The 20,507-nt window shown below is 40.6% G+C and overlaps 2 protein-coding genes across 2 annotated transcripts in view; both read left to right on the forward strand.

The window, feature by feature from the left end:
- Positions 1 to 20,507, forward strand: part of LOC137228853 (amphiphysin) — a 191,215-nt gene that overhangs the window by 150,971 nt on the left and 19,737 nt on the right. The window contains exons 13-17 of the mRNA XM_067745878.1: positions 744 to 767; positions 2,742 to 2,765; positions 5,562 to 5,594; positions 9,616 to 9,672; positions 14,408 to 14,533. Coding sequence (XP_067601979.1) covers positions 744 to 767; positions 2,742 to 2,765; positions 5,562 to 5,594; positions 9,616 to 9,672; positions 14,408 to 14,533 — 264 coding nt within the window. The remainder of the gene's footprint in view (positions 1 to 743; positions 768 to 2,741; positions 2,766 to 5,561; positions 5,595 to 9,615; positions 9,673 to 14,407; positions 14,534 to 20,507) is intronic.
- Positions 2,799 to 5,552, forward strand: LOC137228854 (uncharacterized). The gene has a single exon (XM_067745879.1). The coding sequence runs from the start codon at positions 2,992 to 2,994 to the stop codon at positions 4,783 to 4,785; it is 1,794 nt and encodes a 597-aa protein (XP_067601980.1). The 5' UTR covers positions 2,799 to 2,991; the 3' UTR covers positions 4,786 to 5,552.

Below are 20,507 nucleotides of genomic sequence, written 5' to 3' on the forward strand. Positions count from 1 at the left end.
AGTTATTTAAACCATCTGGATTCATTCCCCAGGATCAATAAGCTTCATAATTAAAATGCCAGTAGTAAGTGTAATTCACCCACGTCTTAGGGGGCACCCTGCTAATTTGCACGATTGCCAGTTAATCGAGCTGTGTGTTATCGTCTAATTCAACATACTGAAGAACTATTTTTCTGGAATTCATTTACCATTAACAGGTCATCGTCTTGAATTTGGTAAGGCGGGGTGGGGAGAGGAAAGAGCATTAGCAATGGTTAGGACCTGCATTTCCTCAAAGATGTGATCAACTCTAATTTCTGGACATCTTGTTTACTTCATTTTAATTGTGTGTGTGTCTGTGTGTGTGTGTGTTAATGTAAACCCAGTCATCACAGTTCAGATATAGTTTTCACTCACAGAGCAAAAAGCAGATTGACTAGACCTATGCTATCCAATATGGTAGCCACTAGCCACATGTGGACATTTTAAATCTAAACTAAATATAAGAATGTAAAATTAAAATTTGGTTCTGTTCCAGTTGCACATTTCAAGTGTTCAGTAGCACATGTGACTAGTGGCTGCTGTATTGGACAGCACAGATATGGAACATTTTCATCACCAAAGAAAGTTCTGTTGGACAGTGCCGTACTAAGTGTTTCTGAAATGTTTATGATTTTATTTCAAGAACTTTTGTCATCTCCGTGTTTTTTACATGCTGGGGATTTGTCTGTTAATGGTATTTTTGTTTCTCTGTTTGCTTTCAGACATTGCCCTGGGACCTATGGACGGTAAGAGAACTAAGAACCCTGTATTTTGGTGTATCTGGATTGCTAGACATTTGGGAACCTTGTTATATTTTATTTCATCTGTGATGGAAAGAAGACCCAGATGTTTTTTGATGACAACGTAGTCCCCTAGAACGATCATCAGCTCCCTCATGATTTCTAAGCATTTACCTGCACATGGAAACAAAGGTGAGGAAAAGAATGTCAGTGCCAGACTCCTGGGTGAGCAGGAATTCAGTGTTTTGCCTTTTATGCATCCTCCTGTGATTATCGGTGGCCAGAGGAAATTTTGTAGCGAAGGCGTGCTTATTTGTTATTGCTTACAGAATACACAAAGAGTACGGATGAGAAAATGTGAAGGACGAGCTACTCTACACAGGGAACCATTTTTTCATTCTTATTTTCAATGAAGCTTATCAGTCAATGAGGATTTGAACCTCAGAGTCACACAGTCCTGGATTTGAGTCTAGACTCTAGTTCTTCCAACAATATGACTTTGAGCAACTTCTACTAAAACTCTTTAAGCCTCAGTTATTCTCATCTGTAAGATAAGGGTAATGACGCCGACCTCAGAGGGTTGTGTGAGGATTAGAGATGGTATTTGTAGAATATTTAGCCCAATGTCTAGCATGTGTCAATACAAGGTAGATATTACTGCTCATGTTATGTATTCAGCTACTCTGATGTACAAGGATGAATACTTCCAGAATTTAGACTTCAGAATAAAACACAAACAGGCTGTTGTGGTGGTGACATCTGTGCAATTAAGAAAATGACTGCACCCACATAGAGCCTCACATCCCTTGGGGTAGGGCCGTGGTCTACCCCTTTCTTAGAGAAGCCCTTGGTCACGTGGTCTTAAGAAATCAACTTGAGTTCACATTTTCTTCTTTTTTAGTGAGACAGCAACAGGAAAGTTGGATAGATTTAACTATTCATGAGCCTGATCTTTTGAGGCGACATTGCTACTTTCTTCCCTTAAAACAGAAAGATGACTATCCCCTTCCCTTCCACAGGAGCTTAAAGCATCGTGGAAAGCTCTCAAGAGAAGAGCTAAAAAATGTTGAACGAAAACATCTTTTCTAGGGAGCTGGTTTTACTTGGATATTCGCAAAAAGGGATACATGGATTGACATTCAGAACACTGGAAAATTCTAGCCTCAACTTTGTGTTAATTTTTTTTAAAGATTAAGAGGACAACGCTAATTTTGGTTATTCCAATATTTCATATGTTTAGTTGGAGCTATTACACACCTTACGTTCCCTAGCTGGGAAGGGTGTAGAGAGGCTAAAAGTACCATCTAGAAGGAACGCTGACTAATTCAGAGGACAGACCTGCTAGGAATGGTAATGATGACAAGATTGTAAGACGGAAGCTCCCTGGGCATAATAGCTGACATTTCTTGATCTTATCTCCTCAGTGTTATTTCTTTGTGTGCAGACAAGTCTTCTAGGTTGCGGGGAGAACAAGAGGAAAATCCTCCAGGCAGGCAGAGGGGTTAGTCTGTCGGATCATCTTCCATGCAAACACCACTTCAAAGGCAGAACCAAGGGCAGGATGAGTTTGGGAAAGATTTTATTCTGACACTGTATCAGAGCACATGATGCTGTGTGATTCTGTGGCTGCTAATGCTTGATCTTATCCTGGTCTCCTCAGGCTTGCTTCTTTATTTGAAACTTTTCATTTCAGAGTCTGCTAAAGCAAAAGTCACGTAATAGCCGTAAAACGTCCTTGTTGGTATTAGTAAATGACAGAGGCATTTTTCATGTTTCAATTGTGTAGTCTTAGCAATAGTGGAACAAAACTCATTCCTATTATAAAACAAGTTGCAAAACTTAATATCAAACCAATAAAAGCCAAAGTCTTCAGCAGTGTGTTGACTTTGGACAGCCTGGGATTTTACTGTGCTACGGAATTTTCTTCTCTTGCCTTACGATTATGCTTATTTCTTCTTCTTCTTTTTTTTACTCATATAGACAAGCACTGATTTGGTACAACCGGTAGGTAAATATCCAGAAAATTCTGGATTTTTTCGGTACTTAATATGCATTGTATATGTGGTATATTATCTAGAATGAGCTCTTTTTTTTTTCTCATGGCATTGTTAGTCACAGATTTAGCCTTAAACCATTTAATTTAAATACTTTCTAGCTTTGTGTAACTGGTGCTACCCTACTGAAGAGCTTTGTGTTTTTCATCAAATCTTACCATGATCTATTTCATCTTATGTTTTTTTTTTTTTCCTTTGCTTTTCTGCACACTCTAAAGACTGATTCTTCAAAAAGTCTTTCCCTGTGTAACCTGATCATGGAGGAACCTCCAGACAGTGGGTTGACCGAAGAAATTCAAAGATCTCAGATTGATTTAGGTGCAATTATTTGGGGCCCTGATGCTAGTACAGACAGTGTCAGCCAGGAAATTACCCAAGGTGGGTCGCAGGAAGACTCTGCATGTCTCTCCAAAGCAGAGCAGGAACTGGGATTTTCCACCGGGATACTTCCTGCTGCTGGCTGGCACACTGTAGCTGGACAGGGTGAGCATGGTCTGGGGGCAGCTGCTCCACGTGGAGAAGAACAAATGCCCCCAAATCCCATGCCTGGTGCTGCTTGTTTGGAGATGGCGCATCCTTGCGATCTACCTGACTCAGAGATACCAGCCGTGGAAACTGGTGGCCTGGTCAAAGAAAGTCAAGAAGATGTTAAAAAGTCAGAAGAAGAAGAAGGAAAACAGAAGATAGAAGATTCTGTCTGGGCAGGTGTGGAGACATATGAAAAGGTAGAGGCTGGAGCTCTTGGTGTCAAGGCCCTAGGAGGGACAGAGGAATTTGAAGAGAGAGGATGTACAGGAAACAGAGTAGTAGATCTTTTTAAGACAGTAGGAAAGCAAGACCAGGAGACCTTAAAAAGCAATGAAGAGGAAACTAAGAAAGATCTACGTGCTGGGTATAAGGAAAGTGTAAAGACCAATGAAAAGTATCTTGAGAAAATTGACATATTTGAAAAAGACGTGGAAAGTGTAGACAGAGCAGATGAGTTGAGTGACAGAGACCAAGGGCTAGATGAAGGGATTCAAGTAGTAACAAATAATTGTGAAATTATAGAGGGATCTGGAGCTAACCCTGCCAATCACACAGATATTTTGAATCCGCCTCTCCATACTGACTCTGTATCTAATCCTGAAGATGCCAGCACAGAGGAATGGTTCTTAGCTGGAAAAAACATAAAGAAAAATGTAATTGACCCTCCTAACCATGATAAAATGTATCACTCAGCACAGGGCAGTGCAGATGCTGAAGAGATGCAGTGTGAGGCTGTGTTACATGCGCCTGGAAGTAACAGAGATGGAAATCAGTCTGTTGTTTTATCGATAAAACATGAAGCAGCAGCTCAGTCTAGGACAGATCTTAATTATGCTCTGGGAACTAATGCAAACAGAAGAGATTGGTGTTTGTGTAAGGCCGAAGATTCATTAATAGAGGAACCTGAAAGTACAGTGACTGGGAACTGTAGCCATACCATTAACTTGCCAAAAATTGCAAAACCAGACTCTTGGGGGACAGATCCAGGCCAAATCTGGCAGCCAAGCTTGGATTCAGCAGTGAATAATACGGATATATTGGAATTCTCTGGTATACCAGATGGCCAAGCAAGTGGATTTGCGAGTTGCCTTGATTCTATTAGTCACTGGCCTATCAGAGATACGGGAGGCTTAGATAATTGCTGGGAACATTTAGACACAGTTGGGAGCAAGAAAGGGCTGGAGGTGGACTTACTAGCAGAGGTATGTGGGGAACAAGCCATTGCTAGCCGTGGGGAACAGAGTCAAGAGATAGCTAGACCATTGGTTATGGGAACCTCCCAGAATGTTAGCACCGAGAGTTCCACTAGTCCCCAAGACAATGACACCAACAACTCAGATTTATCTGAAGATGAAATTGCTAACCAGAGATATGGATTGTTGTACCAAGAAATAGAGGCTGATAAAGAAGAGGTACTTACCCCAGTATGTAGTATAGACTAGCCAAAGACTTTTGTAGGTTCTGTTTTTCCTAATGTTTCTCACCGACTTCATCATCCATCACTATCTTCTCCAAGATCTGCTTCATCTCCTTGACAGATTGTCATGTACCTCTTGAAATCTGTGCAAACCAAACACAAAATAGGTTGACAAAACAAACAAACAAAAATCCCCCGGAACAACAACACAAAAAGCAGAATGATGGTGTTGGAAACTAATGAGTGTCTACTTTACCATCCTATTTACTGTATTTATTCTCTCTACTTTCACTTTTATTGTTCAAGCACTAAATATATATATAAAACAGACAGATTTACTGTTCCTAAAGTGGTTCCACCCCAGTAAAAACACATGAAATGTTTCTACCCAGGCCCATGGAAGCTATAAAATCTCATAATAGCTGTTCATCAAAATGATGTATTTAGAGAAATACTGGAAATGCTTCCAGATTCTATGGATGGCTAAAAAAACGAGCTATTTAACCACTCATGGCTCTTGTCTGGAATCATGTTCTCATTATTGAGAAAGTGGGCTTTGGTTAGCCCTGAGCCACATACCAGCAATAATTGTAAAAATAATGTTGTTCTTTTTTTTGTCAGCCTATTTAAAATAATACAGTATGGCCTTTTCCATTTCCTAAGCATTTTCATGCACAGCAGCCTTTTGTATTATTTTAAAATTTGCAGTGGTTTTTACTTTCCCACTTGTCTAGTAGACATTTACCAATCCTACAAAAGTAATGAAAAAAATAACGTACTCTGATTCCCATTTCTGTTTAGGCTTCTGGAGGTCCATTTAATGGATTCACCCAGGTAAGAAATCAATTTGCTGGCAAAATCCATCTGTTGAGAATGATGCAAATCTGAAAAATGTGGACCTCTGCTTGCTGGGATAGCATAATGTTTAAGTACGTCAGCAAAAAATCTGAGCCCACTTCTTGTGAATTCAGTAATGGAAACAGTAATAGGAGCAATGTTGCAGCGTTGTTGTGAAGATTAAATGAAATGTGAACGTAGAGATTTAGCCCAGCAGCCTAGCACATACTAAGTGCTCCTTGACTCTAGTTAGCTCTTGTTAATATTATTAGCTCTACCATGGAATTCTGATGATGCCTCCGCTAGAAATGAGAAGTTGTCTTTATCTGAGAGATCTCCTAGGTTCAGCTGTTGGAAAAGAGGAGATAGGATTGTTTTGAACTAATGAGATGGCTCTTTAGACAATATAAGAGATTTTTAGGAGTCTCCTTCTAAATATTTATCTAAGAGTCATACTACGCGGAACCTTATTTCTTCAGTGGTTCTTCAGGAAGGAGCCACTGGAAGATCAGAAACTGTAGGTTGGCTCTGACCAATAAGACGTGCCACACAGTGGACTGTCCCATTCACTGTATATGTCCCAACAGATGGACGGTGTAACCCATGTGAAAGGCAGGCCACGTGGCTGTCAAGTTCATGGAATAAGTTCTGAAAACCTCTTCAAGGGAGACTTCAAATATCTGCTTGTCTGTGATGAGTGCTTTTTCTCAGAATATTAGACATGAACAATTTTGAATTTTAACATTCAGAATTTCTCCATTTAAAAGTTTGACTACTTTCCCCCATGTTACCTATAAACAGAGAAGACCCACTGACTCACACACCTACACCCAAATACAGATAACACACAAACGCACAGAGAGATGATAACATGTCTCTTCCATAGAAGAGAACTCCTTTGAAAGATCGGGTCATGAGAATTCATTTCTTATTTTTTAGGTTTGTATTTATCACTTATAAATGCACATAGTTTAAAGAGTAACAACGTTTTATAAGGTTTTTTTTTTAATTTAAAAACTTCAGACCATCTTACATCCCCTGATTTCCTGCTTCTTAGAGGAAAATACTTTCACGCCTTGTAGCAGATTCTCTGATTTCACCCCCATATGTGTGCATGACTTTCTTCTAATGCTCCTTCTTGATTTCCGAAGCATTAGCTATGGACTTATCTCTCTGGAAGATGAGGACTTAAAGCTCTTTCAACCTGCTGTGGCCGCAGTTCACATCTCTCTCTGCTTCCTGTCCTTCCACTGATGTCATAGCCAGCCAGCCAATCATTGGTGGTATCATCAGGATGCTATAGACGCTCTTAGCGCTCAAGTCATGAAGTTTACATTTCCTTTTATGCCAACGTTTTTTTTCCTTTGAGGAAATAATTGTAGGGTCTTGTTTGTTAGCATGTTGGTTTGTTTGCTTAGTTTTCTAGGTACTTATTACTAATTCAACCCCATACTCTGTGGTTATAGAAATCTCCTCTCGTTTTGTTTAAAACATTAAACATTCTTTAAGTTTCATCCTCCTGAAGGTTGAAGCTATCCTTCTGGATGGCTCCAGTCTGACCTGGGGATTCCATGGCTACAACTTGCTGCTACGGCTATTGTCACAGGGTCTCCCATCACGTCTACTGTGGGGATTGCCTCACCTGTCTTCTGTCCATCCACTCTTTTCAGGACACAGATTGTCCTCATTTGGGGCTAAATTCCTCATTTGGGTAGAGCACATCCTCCAGTAGCTTGCTGAGAAAGCTGTGCGCAAGAAGCATGTATTTGTGACCTTCTCTGTTTGAAAATATTTGTGTTCCCATGTACATAATGGACTGTAAGTTTGGATATTATATTACAAGTTGTAAACTGTTTTCCTTTAGAATTTTGGAGCCATTGCTCCACCCGATTCTACCTCCTAGCCTTGCCACTGAGAAATTGTCATTTTGATTCTTGATCTTTTGTAAGAAACCCTCTCTCTTTCTCTCTCTCTCTGCTCCCTTATGTACCCCTCCCACCTTCTTTTTCTCTTTCTTTCTGGAAGTCTGTGTAATCTTTATACCCCAGTGATTCTAGGATTTTACAGTGATGTACTGTGGTCGGAGTCTATTTTCATACATTGTACTGGGCCCTTTTAATCTAAGGCTGTGTCTTTCAGTTTGGGGCACTTTTTCTTCCTGATGATTTCTTTTGCTTTCTTTTGTTTTCTCATTCTGTAACCCTTCTCTTTTTCATATGCTGGCTTCTTGAGCTTGTCTTCTAATTAATTCTTTTTCTTTGCTTTTCCCTTTTCTCTTTCTCTGCTTTCCAACTCTTCCAACAGATTTTTCACTTCTATATATTTTTTTAATTTCCAAGAGCTCTTTTTGTTCACTATTTGGTTTTTAATAACATCCTCTTCTTGTGTCATGAATACAGCATCTTCCATTCTATTTCCAAGGGTATTAATAATAATAATTTTCAAAGGTCTTTTCCCCCCTGTAAAGTCTTTGTTTCTTCCACTTTTTTAAACCTATTCGGTCTCCCTTTAATATTTGAAACTTTTCTTAAATGTTTGTTAATCTTGGCTGTCTCCTCGTATTTAATAAGAGGGGGACACTGAAAAGCTGAGAGACTTGTACAAGTAGGTAGAGCTCATTGACTATGGGTATTGTTGTAGGATTCTGTTGTAGGATTATCTTTCCTGTTGAGGAATTCCTAGTGTCAGATTCTTTAGGCTTTTTTTTTTTTTCTTGAGCTGGTCATATTTCCCTGGGAAGACTCTTCTGGTCTCCTGTCTGGGTGTGTGCAGGGGTGCAGGGGTACAAGCCTGGCTGCCAGTGTAATGGGAGTTGAATGGGGAAGAAGTTGGGAGAGGAGGAGCCCATGTCTAAATATTTATTATGTAAATTTTCATTTAATCCTGCTGCTTTCCTAACATGCCTGTGTGTCCCCCAGTCCAGAGACCCTCTGTTTCAGCCTCTGAAAATAATCTCAAGTCGGGGGTGGAAAGGGTATTGCTTGGTTTTCAGGTAGATGAGAGTATCTCCAGGTCTAAGTACTTTTTAATAGACTTCCAACCAGTTCCTCTGTCTTTAGCAGCATCCTAATTTCCATTTCCTGTGGTCCCCATCTTTCTAATTCTTGATCCATTGGGATTTATGAGTAATAAATTGGCTTGCTTTTTGACATTTCTTACATCAACTCAAGGTACAGATGTTTTTGGTTCCCCAAGTTACCTACTGTTCGTTCATTTGCTTTTCAGTTTCAGAATTTTGTTAATGTTGTTTTTGTTCCCATTCTTTTTACCCTTATGGGTTCATGCCTTTAAAAATTAATTTTCTTATTGTTATTTAGTTTGGATTCTGGAGGTAATTGCCTGTGTTCAATCCACCATCTTTAACCAGATGTCACTGGCTCATCTTTTCTGTTGGGGAACCTTTGATGTTTAATTCTTTGGGGATTTCTTTGGTCAGATTACCCAGGAAAGATTCTTTCAGTCTCCTGTTTGGAGAGTATAAGTCTGGCTACCTGATGAAGATTCTCCTAGAGATCGCTGTTCCCTGAGATTTCCTCCACCTTGATTTTTTTAGGATTCGTATCCTGAATGAATATATTGTATACAGTTTTTAAGTTATGGTTCATAATTAACTCATAGAAGTCACACTTCAGTGATATAGTAAGATTAAGGTTCCAACATTTTAAAACGTTTAAATTTGTAGCTTAGATCCATTAAATTCTAACTGGATGTTGATGTCCAGAGGAGCAGCTGCAGACCAAAGATGCCTCTGAAGACACTGCCCTTTACATAATGTCTCTCATCAGATCATTGAATTCTGCTAGCTCAGGTTTCTATGTAGAATAACTGCTGGCAAAAAATTATCTCTGCATGTTTTGCTTTTCTGATTTAAATAAAAAGAGACTAAAAGAACTTTATAATGTATTTATTGACACAATTCATGTGAGCTAATTTATATGATACCTTTGTTGTTGCTTTTTTGGCAAATTACCTGAAACCCTAACAATTCTGAATATTCTACTTTATTCCCAATTTTCAGCCGCAGGACACTACATTATTCACGATGCAGACAGACCAGGATATGATCTGTAACTTGGTAAGCTGATTTTGGTTTGTGTTTTGGGGATGTTGTTAGTTACCACCAAATGATCCAAGGTTGATCTTTGTAGGTTATTTAGAGCCTGAAATCCAGCGTGTGGTTTCTGTAGCCCCCTCTTTTCTAGAAAATGAGAAGGAGAGCTTCCGAAAGATCTCAGTGTGACTTTGAATGTGGCTGCTTCTGTTTATAAAGGCACAGTGATCCCGGCAAAAATCAGTCTCTTAATTACGGGCTTCAGTGGAACACAGTCTATCCATCAAGGACATGGGTGTTTCTTTTTTTTTTTTAATTAAAAAATAAATAAATTTATTTATTTATCTGGCTGCGTTGGGTCTTCGTTGCTGCGCGCGGGCTTTCTCTAGTTGCAGTGAGCGGGTGCTACTCTTCGTTGCGGTGTGCGGGCTTCTCATTGCGGTGGCTTCTCTTGTTGTGGAGCACGGGCTCTAGGCGCGCGGGCTCAGTAGTTGTGGCTCGCGGGCTCTAGAGCGCAGGCTCAGTAGTTGTGGCGCACGGGCTTAGTTGCTCCCCGGCACGTGGGATCTTCCCGGACCAGGGAACGAACCTGTACATGGGTGTTTCTGAGTGACTGTACCTTATGCTACGGGACTGACGATGAAGTTGCCTCGAAAATTCATGCTTGAAAGTAGATCCTTGCTTTTCCTTGAACCGGAAGCTACCTCATTTCTCATGTCCTCCCTTCATTTTGTGAGTTGTAGAAGGAAGTAATGCACAGTAGAGGTAGGATTCCTACTTTACTGTCAAATGAGATGAGAGAAAAGCTTAGCTGGGGAGTGAGGAGGCAGAAGGGTTACTCTGGGGGTTAGAGGAGATTCTTACAAACTCAGTTATCATGGGAAACGTTTTTAGCAGCAGCTTACTCGTCAAGTTGAATGAAGAGACCTTGAGTGACATCACTGAGAGCTTCCCAGTGCTATACTACAGGGGTTTGGGCTCTTTGAGGATTAGTTCATGGTTATGTGTAGCACACTGGTTTTCCCGTGGGAATGGCATAGGATTATCCCAGCTTCTGGCTTTCGTTTTGGAAACTTAGAATTGGGTTTAAGGAGAAGGACTTTTTCCTTTCAGGTGATTTCACTTCTAAGAAAGGATTTCTGCTCCGGGAAGTTTGTCTTCAAGGCTAATTTGATATTTTTCAAAGGCAAGTGTTTCTCTAGCACCTTGTCTGGAGGTGGTTGTATTTTTGCCTTTTGGGTAACCAGATAGAAAGGTGGAGCCTGTGAGGCCTGCAAGTAAAGATTTCAATGTTTAAAATTCAGATTATATTGATGTTAATAATGGAGCCAGAGAGACCTCCATTTCATGGTCATTGGTGGTTTTCAGTCTGGGGTGCTGATGGAGTAAAGGTTATACTGGTGCTGGAGGATGAGATTTTTAATTACCAGTTGAGAATGGGTTAAGAAAAACGGAGGGACCCTGGTATAAACGAAAAGGCAATGGGTCATCATTAAATTCACACCTATTACTGTTGCAAATTCCTGGCATAGAATCCAGTGGTTTTTAAGTTTCTCTGAACATCTCTCTACCCCCTACAGCTGGTTCTAGGAGCTTCCATTGCCTGCCCTCCCCTTCTCTTTTTATGTGTTCTCTGAAGCAGACTTCTTGCACCTTCTTTCCATTGGGGAACTTAGCTTCGTCATTCCCAGCATTGTAGATGCTGCTAGGGTTGCCCTGTGGGGAACTGGGAATCGCAGTGACCCTCTCCCACTGAGCTGTGATTATATGGGATCTTCCCGGGAGCAGGGCAGTGTCCCGACATGGGTTCATTGACTGGTCTGAGCAAGGTGGAGGCTGCAGTTTGTAGTCAACTGCACATCTCCCCAGTCTGCATCTTATGGCCCCACGGGACATCCCTTGTGTACAAGTTTAAACCTTTTTGAATCTGCAAACCCTGCCCTGGGCTCAGGGTTGCCTCCATGGCCCTTTGAAGTTCTCAATAAATTAGCTCTCCCCAGTTTGGAGAAGCAGGATCATAAGGTAGTCGCCATATTGGAATGTGACTAGACCCTTAACTCCATTCTTCCAACCCATCTCTTCTTCCTTTGCATTGACCTTCTTTCTAGCTTATCACAGAGGATGCCGGAACATGTGCACCAAAGTTACACTACTCGTTTTGTTCTAAAACAATTCCATTTCTGAGTCTCAGAGTTAAACCATTGTGGCATCCTGCTGTCAGTAATAAATATAGAGTATACGTCTCCTCTGAATGTATAATGGTCTCTACTCCAGCAAACAACAGCAAGTCCTTACCAGCGCTCCCAGATGGGTGTGGCATGGTATCAACCCACTTGCAATGCTTGTCAAGGGAGGCTTCTCATAGAAAAAAAAGTGGTTGAAACAGGGCACAATTCCTACAGGACTACTCTGAGATCTTTCTACAAGATGTTGTTCACAATTTACCTTTGTTTTTCTTTCTATCTTGACAAAACATTTTCAATTTTACATTATCTTAGAAGAATTAGGAAAGTGGTTTCTATTTCCAGAGTTGAGTAGCTGATTTTATGTGCAAACATGCTGTCACGCTTCAGCCTTACTCATCATTCAGTGAGTTCTATTTGTCCCCCTAGAATTTAAGTTGTTAAGTGTGTAATGCTATATTATAATATTCGGTGTGATATTATAAATAGAGAAAAATGTTGTGACTCGTAGGACATAACCCGTCTCTCCTCCCCTTCATACTTTGCTTCCATTGAGTCATTGTCTGACCTCAGCAAGGAGACGCCATTGGACTTATTCATGAAATCACCCTAGTTATTCTCGCCGTATGTAAAACTTCAGAATTTCCTCGCACTTCCAAGAAACCCAGCCTCTGATGCAAATATGATTTCATTTTAAGTTATCTCTGTGTTTGGTTTTCTGGGTTTTTTCTTAATGTGCACAGATATATTTATTTGATACACGTTTTGAAACTTCTCTTGACCCCTCATCCTCCATTGCAGACTCAGCTCGCCAGGGGACAGCCATCAGCCTATGGGTTTCTTGCTCTTCATCAAATTACCCTTCCTATCCTTGTTGTGTAGGTCATCTGATACCATTCTCTCATAGCAAATCACCTCGACTTCCAAAATGGTTAGATCATACTCTGAGAGCTTACAGTAGCTCTTTGCTGCAAGGAAGACTCAGTCCATTATGAAGATAATTCCTTTTGAACAATACAAGTGAAATCTTTCCCCATAAAGGACTCCTGAGAGTAGATGAGAGTGAATTTTATCTCATTCTTTCTTAAAAATTGTGTCTGATCACCCCTTAAAGGTTATAAAAGCCCATAAAAATATCAAACCTCTGTACATTTATCTCCCTAAGTGTCCTTTCATTTTATGAAGCCCTTTCAAGAGAAGGGTGGTATGACCTTGGTATGCGTCACAGTGGAGGTTTTGGTGGAGGGCACAAGACAAATATTTTGCGTATTTATCCAACAGCAGGCTATCGTTATTTTCTATAATCTCAGCATAACTTCTCCATCACTTCCCCATGCAGCTTGCCATGTGCACCAGCTTCAGTGGACATATGGGAGAGCTAGAGATGGCTTTTGATTGCGTATGGCGAATGTCTGATGGAAGTTACTGATTCCTCCAAAGGAAGTATTTATTGGAGACTCCGTACTCCTCTAGGAAAACGCTTTTCAACTTTCTTATGGTTTAAATGCCCTAATAGAAAATGATCTTAAAGTGCCCTACAGTGGCCATCCATTTAGTGAAATAGTCATGCTAAGTAGTGTGTTTACATTCATCTATAAATCAAAAGAGAGGAAACAATTTCAGTAGCTGTGGTAACTTGCATCGGCTGTGCTGTTTTTCATAGCCTGTTGTTATTTAATCATGCTAATTTTAAAACTCAAAAAATCTGGAGGTAAGAGATGCCAGAGGCTTGATTCAGCATATAATTGGAATCAGGAAGGTGTCTGTGTGTAGGGGTCACAGTGGGAAGAAAAGACCTCACTCTTATCCACACAAGTAGAAGAGTCTAATTGGCACCACAGAGAATACTGCCTGTGGTTCCCTAAAGAATTAGTTTATTATATGAAAAAAAACACAAAAAACTGATGGCTAAGGATTTTGTTGGAGGGAAAAGTGGAATAAGGGAACGAACAAAATGTAAGGCAGCCAAGTATCTATGACTGTGGTGTCTCCTTGCCAGGTGGTTGGATCTACTCCTCCCAGCTGGGGCAGTTGCGCAGTAACTTCATAGTGACCTTTTCATGCACCTTAATGCGTTTTGATCTGAATATTGGGATGGCCCCTCATTTTTTTGGTTGCATTGCATATCAACAGAGGGGGGAGGTTCCAGAATTGTGTTTCCGTGAGCTCTTCCCTACTCCTTCCAATTTCCAAAGGTGGGAGCTCCTAGGATCTCCTCTCTCTGCTCAGTAGTGGAAAGTACCGTTTCAGGATCTCTTATAGATGACCTAAGGAAGTGAATACTCAGAATGTTGAAAGTAAGTAAAATGAGTAGCCAAAATGGTAAGTCTTTTTGCCCAACTTCAAGGGATATAACAGTGCTTGGTGCTGGTAATGTGAAGCTTAATAAGAGTTTATTCCTAGACTTTTCAGTTGTGTAAAGACCCATCATGCCTAATGTGCGGGTTTTTTCCAGCACAGATTTAATGAAGCTAATTGCCTGTAGGATGACGAAGAAAATCGTAACTGTCCAGTATTCCGTCATGTTATCTGTTCACTTGTTGAATCTTCTTCCTCTAATCCTCAAACCATCAAAGGCTGAACCTGAACAGGCTCCGCCCACAGAGCCGAAAGCAGAGGAGCCCCCAGCTGCTGTACCACCTGCTGCCGGGCTGGACCTTGGACTTGACACCCAGGCTGAGGAGCCAGTGGAGGGGGCAGAGGTGAGCGCCACCTCCCTTCCACCCTCCCCCCGCCTCCCCTGCCATTAGCTGTGCTCATCTCATCATCCCATTTCTCCCTTCTCATTCATGCTTCACTTGGACCAAATCACCTGCGTATCTGTCATGGCTCCCCAGGTTCAAATGGCCTTTACTCCTTTGACAGGGAAACTGCATATTGTTCTTTTTTTAAGGAAGATATCCAGAGACCTGCTCTTACACTGTCATGTAGCCACAGGCTTGGTTCTCAAAAAAGGGTGCCTTGATTCTTTCTGATAACTCTCCCATTCATGGTCAATAGGTTGTAATAACTCACAGATAACCAGACTTGTTAATGCTCCGCCCCACCTGTGATGGCTGGAGATGGGCCTTCCATTAGGGACTAACCTGCAGATGATAGACAGAAGGGTAATCACCTTGTTGGTTGTGTCTACACGTTGACTTCTTACAATATTAGTTTTGTAGGTTGGTGAAGGCCCCAGGAGGGACTGAAATCCTATATTAGAAATCCTTGAATCTATAAAGACTTCTATGGGAACAACTATTTGCTCAAAGTCAAGTCTGGTGCTGGCTGTTATAGCACAAGAGAGCTTGAGGATGTATTTTGTGCAAGAGTGGAGACTCATTTGTCTGCCTGGAACCCTTCTCTAACCTGCTCCTTTCAGCCACACACCACACCACATCGAAAACTGGGATGGGCTCTATATGCACCCTATTGAATTGGATAAGTTAACACATGTGAAAGTGTAGAATGATACCAAGGAAAATGTACCAGGGAAGTGTACCAAAGTTTCCCAGGGAGAGTGAACAATAGTTTACTTATGAAATGCAGTTAAAATATCTCCCAAGAATTTCAATCAGGGTACCCTACAGCCTTCCCAGAATCTGTACAAAGAGAGAGACCAGGCTTCCCTGGTGGCGCAGTGGTTGAGAGTCTGCCTGCCGATGCAGGGTACGCGGGTTCGTGCCCCGGTCCAGGAAGATCCCACGTGCTGCGGAGCGGCTGGGCCCGTGAGCCATGGCCGCTGAGCCTGTGCGTCCGGAGCCTGTGCTCCGCAGCGGGAGAGGCCACAACAGTGAGAGGCCCGCGTAACGCAAAAAAAAAAAAAAAAAGAAGAGGTAGACCAATCTCCCTATTCCCAAAATAACATTGCCTAGGTGAGATAACTAGAGAAATAAAAGCTATATTTTTGCTGTCCGTGCCCTAGGTTGTTTTACTGGGAAAAGGGTAGGTCATCTGTCAAATGTATTATTTATTAACAGAGTAGAAAAAATAAATAATAGGGCAAGATAGTGACGCAAAATACAAATTAAGAATTACTCAAGAAAAATGATCGTATTTTCCATGTAAAGGTACACAGTTGGACCAAGTTTTGTAAGGAAAACAAGACTGTGTTCTGCTAGACTGAGTCCCTCCTAAAAAGGCTGTTTGCACAGATTGTAGACTGGGAAGTGCTGAGGTGCTGGGCTCCAGTGTCCGGGATTTTTCTTCTTAACTCTCATTCCCAGATTCGCAGGTGATCTTAGTAACTCAGTGCAGACGGAGCATTTTCATTTGGTGTCAGATCTCTCCACTCAGCTTAGGATGATTTAAATAACAAAGGAAGGGAAGGAGACAATTGATTGTTCGAATGCTGTTACAATTAAGAAGAAAATTGATTTTAAAAAGAATATGGACCATGCCAGGGAGTTAGAAAGATATTGATTAGGTTCAGATATTGATTTAGAAATGGCTTCAGTTCTGAAAGGTTGTCATCAAATTTCTATTTTGAAGAGCAGCACAGACTCCATCTTTACCAGTGCTTTTTTTAAAATTAATTTTTATTGGAGTAGAGTTGATTTACAATGTGTGTGTGTGTTACTTTCTGCTGTACAGCAAAGTGAATCAGTTATACATACACATGTATCCACTCTTTTTTAGATTCTGTTCCCATATGGGTCATTACAGAGTATTGAGTAGAGTTACCTATGCTATATAGCAGTTATCTATTTTATATATAGTAGTGTATACCAGTGTTTTTAAACCCAGTTGATTCAGTGCCCCAGACTATTCAGTGTAAGGCTTAATGACGTCAACGCCCATGGTTTTGAGCAAAGGTATTCTGGGTTTGACAGTAGGGTGGAGATGTGAAATAGACAAGCTCATGTGTTAAATACAGGCTCGAATATTGATCCTCTAATGGCCGTGACCACATAACCTCTCATACCCATCCTTACTTTAACAAACTTATATAAGTAGGTTTTGTTTTCTCAAAGTCTAAGTTCATTGGTTTTCCAATGAAGAATCTGAGTAGCTACCAATTATCAAGTACCTATTGTGTCATACCTACTACATATATAAAGATTTATAAAAGAATTATAATCTTTTAAATCAAGGGTGGTGTTAAAAATATTTAGCAAACTGTATGGTATAAGCATCAACCATTACTAGAACGGGCTTCCCTCATGTTGGGTAAGGAGATGTTTGGAAGAATTCTTTTTTTAAAAAAGATATTTATTCATTTGGCTGCGTTGGGTCTTAGTTGTGGCACATGGGATCTTTGTTGCGGCGCGCGGGCTTTTCTCTAGCTGTGGTGCGTGGGCTCCAGAGCACACAGGCTCAGTAGTTGCCCCGCCGCATGTGGGATCTTAGGTCACTGACCAGGGATCAAACCCGCTTCCCTTGCATTGGAAGGCAGATTCTTAACCACTGGACCACCAGGGAAGTCCCTGGAAGAATTCTTCATTCTGAAAATGCTTGTCTCCTAAAGCTTATGTGAACTTTAGAGAATAGAAAATTTAGATTCCTTGTGAAATGCAAGGCAGTTTGGAGGATCTTATGAAGGATTCAGGCACCTGCTGAGATGCAGAGATGATTAAGAACAGCAGGTCCTGAGCTGACCATGTGAGTCATCCTCTCTGAGAAGAAAAAGTTAAAGCAGTTGATTTCTCCACCCTCAAATGGACTAAAAAATAATAGTAAGAGAAGGCAGTTTCCAGCAGTTTGATTTGCCTAATACTCATCCGAAGTGGCTACTTTTCATGTTTTAAAATGGACACACTTGGATAAAGTCAGTTCTCCCCCCAAGTCCACCCTTCTACTTAAGAAAATAATCTCAGATAAAATGTGTTTTTGTTCTCTTAATGTAGGTTTATAGCTTCTTTTTTCTGGTCATAATTGAGATAATATTAGGGTTATTTTTTCTAAAGAAATCTCTCTTCTGTTGCTAGATGTGTGATATTTAGTTGTAAAGAGATGGAAATCCACACCGTGTCCCGAGCATTAATTAGAAGGTTGGCTGTGGCTGTCATCGGTCACGATGGGGTTGATGTGACCTTTTGAGGTCATCATTTTTGCTGCCGAAATGTCACCACACGGTTATTATTTCCAGTCTTGACAGAATGCATTTCGTATGAGGTGAAATTTGTGGTGTTTTGTTAAAAAAAAAAAAAAAGAGGCAAATGTAATTTCGAAAACAGGAAATTTGAGCAGCAGTTCACAAAGAAACCTCGGGCTCCCAAGAAAAGTTTAATTATTACATTTTTGTTTGTTGTCTCATTCCCCACCTAGCTTATATTGTTTTTAGTTTTTCCCTACAGCACCAAATTTTACCAGTATATCTGCAGGGTACGTTTTAAAAACCAACACTTGCTACCTCTTCTCCAGACGTTTCCATGTTATATAAGTACTGAAATTTTTCTTTAGAAAAAAAATCAATATTTGTTTAGAAATATATCAGAGAATTAGGTCAAAACCAGATAAAGATGATTTTTACCTACATTTATTTTATTTCCTTGCAGAGAATCCCTTCTAACTTTCTCTAAATTTCTGTCTGCTCCTATATTTTGCTCCAATGATGTGAAGTGGACCAATGTCTTTTTTCCCTATTATTTTTAAAGAAATAATGCCGTGTAATTAAATTTAGGGTTATTGTTTCCAAAACAAATAAATGGGGAAAAGATCGAGGTAGATATTTTTAGAATTTTAGAATTTTTAGAATAATTTTAGAATCCTGGAAGGTGAAACACTGACCCATTATTTGAGGAACTACTATTGTGTTTCGTTTTTTGAACATTTCACCAAACTTAAGTTGACTTGTCAGGACCAGTTTAAACCAACAACTATAGATAGATTGATGATAGATAGATAGATACATAGATGATAGCTGATAGGTAAACAGATAGATGATGATAGATAGATAGATAGATAGACAAATGATAGATAGTTAACTGATAGGTAAACAGATATAGATAGATTAGATAGATAGATGATAGATAAACAGATAGATGATGATAGGTAGACAGATGATAGATAACTGATAGGTAAACAGATATAGATAGAGAGATAGGTGATAGATAATAGGTAAACAGATGATTTATAGATGATAGATAGATAGGTAGATGGATAGGTAAACAGATACATGATAGATAGATACATAGGTAGAGGTGTACACTATGGTCTGTGAACTTCATCTTTCCAGGAGTATTTCTATCTGTGTGTGTAGAATGCATGTACTAGTTTCCTCCTTCATTCAGCTGGTAGATATAGCTGAGTCCTCGCTAGATGTCTGGCTCTGTTCTGGGTCTGGGGGATACGATGATGCAGGCAGTAGGTATGGCTCCTGCCGTCCTGGTTCACACAGACTGGTGCTGGGTGAGGCGTACATTACACAGTAGTCCAGGCATCCTTCTGTGATGGGCCTGTGTGTGGGCAACAGCATTGAGTTTTCTCCTTGTGCAGAGTGAACATGGGAGCTCAGGCTTCCACTGTGCCTCTAGATGTGAGCTCGGATCTGTCAGAGGAAGACCTGAGGAACAGAGGAAGCCAGTAATTTCTTGTCTGCCCTTCATTATCACAGAATTATGTCCACACGCAAAGTGCTCACTCTGAAGCATGCTTCACATTATAATGTATATAATTATATATGGATATGGATATATATGGCGATAGATAGATAGACAGACAGATATGCATGTCTTGGAGATAGATGTACCTTTTTTACCTTTCTCAGAAAAAAAATCACAGGAATGGTTATTTTCTCTGAGTTTGACTGTATTCCTATTAGCAGCTAATTACATTCTCAGTGCCCTGCAGGCCAAACAAATAGCTGTTTCTTTTGTGTTCCATGGCACCCAGCAGAGAACTGGGTGAATAATACAATACATGCCCAGTAAATTCTGAGTCATTGATTTGTTGACTGATGGACACTGTAATCTACTGATCCTGAAAGAGACTACAGCCAAAGCTGTTAAAATACCGATATTACATGGTCATTTTCTCTCTTTCAGTTTCCATTCAGATAATTGAATTTTTATACTTAGGAAAAGGAAGCTGCTTATTGTGATCAAAAACAGGGCCACCTTCCTCCTTATGCTGCACAGTGGCCTTGTGACATCTGAGCCCCAGTTGCCATAAATGTAAAATGGGATTAATGATAATTACCTTCAAAGTTTCTGGCAAGGGCTTGGAAATAATCCAGGTCACTAGTTTAGCACCTGACACGTAGATGTTCCTCCAACAGTGAGAGTTGGATAATATCATTATTGTCGTCATCTTCACGATAAGTGGTTTCCTCCAAGATAAGCAGATGTAGGTGAAAACTGTACTCTGGGAAGGAGCTGGCCGCAGATGTGGAAGATAACAGCACCCCTTTCCCTTTTGTTGCACGTTGATATTAAGGGACTTGATCTTATTTAGGTCCCCATCAGCGCAGATTTCCTCTTGGTTCCTAAAGAAGCTGCATCCCATCAAAATTCTTTGCCTTTTCTGAGAAGACTTCTTCTCTTCTAGGGACCTTCATATTGGGTCCATTGATAGGGAATATTCCAACCTTCACTTCCAGGAAGATGTGGGCGTTCAGAGGCATGCAGCCTCCTTCAGGGGGGTGATAGAAGGAGCACACAGGCAGATGAGCTCCAGAGATGTATTCAGAGTTGACCCAAGTGGCCGGGCCGAGACCTTTCTTTCTCTCTACCACTGCAGCACATCACGGGGAAG

This window comes from Pseudorca crassidens, chromosome 8 (assembly GCF_039906515.1).
Source record: "Pseudorca crassidens isolate mPseCra1 chromosome 8, mPseCra1.hap1, whole genome shotgun sequence".
NCBI classification, from domain to species: Eukaryota; Metazoa; Chordata; class Mammalia; order Artiodactyla; family Delphinidae; genus Pseudorca; species Pseudorca crassidens.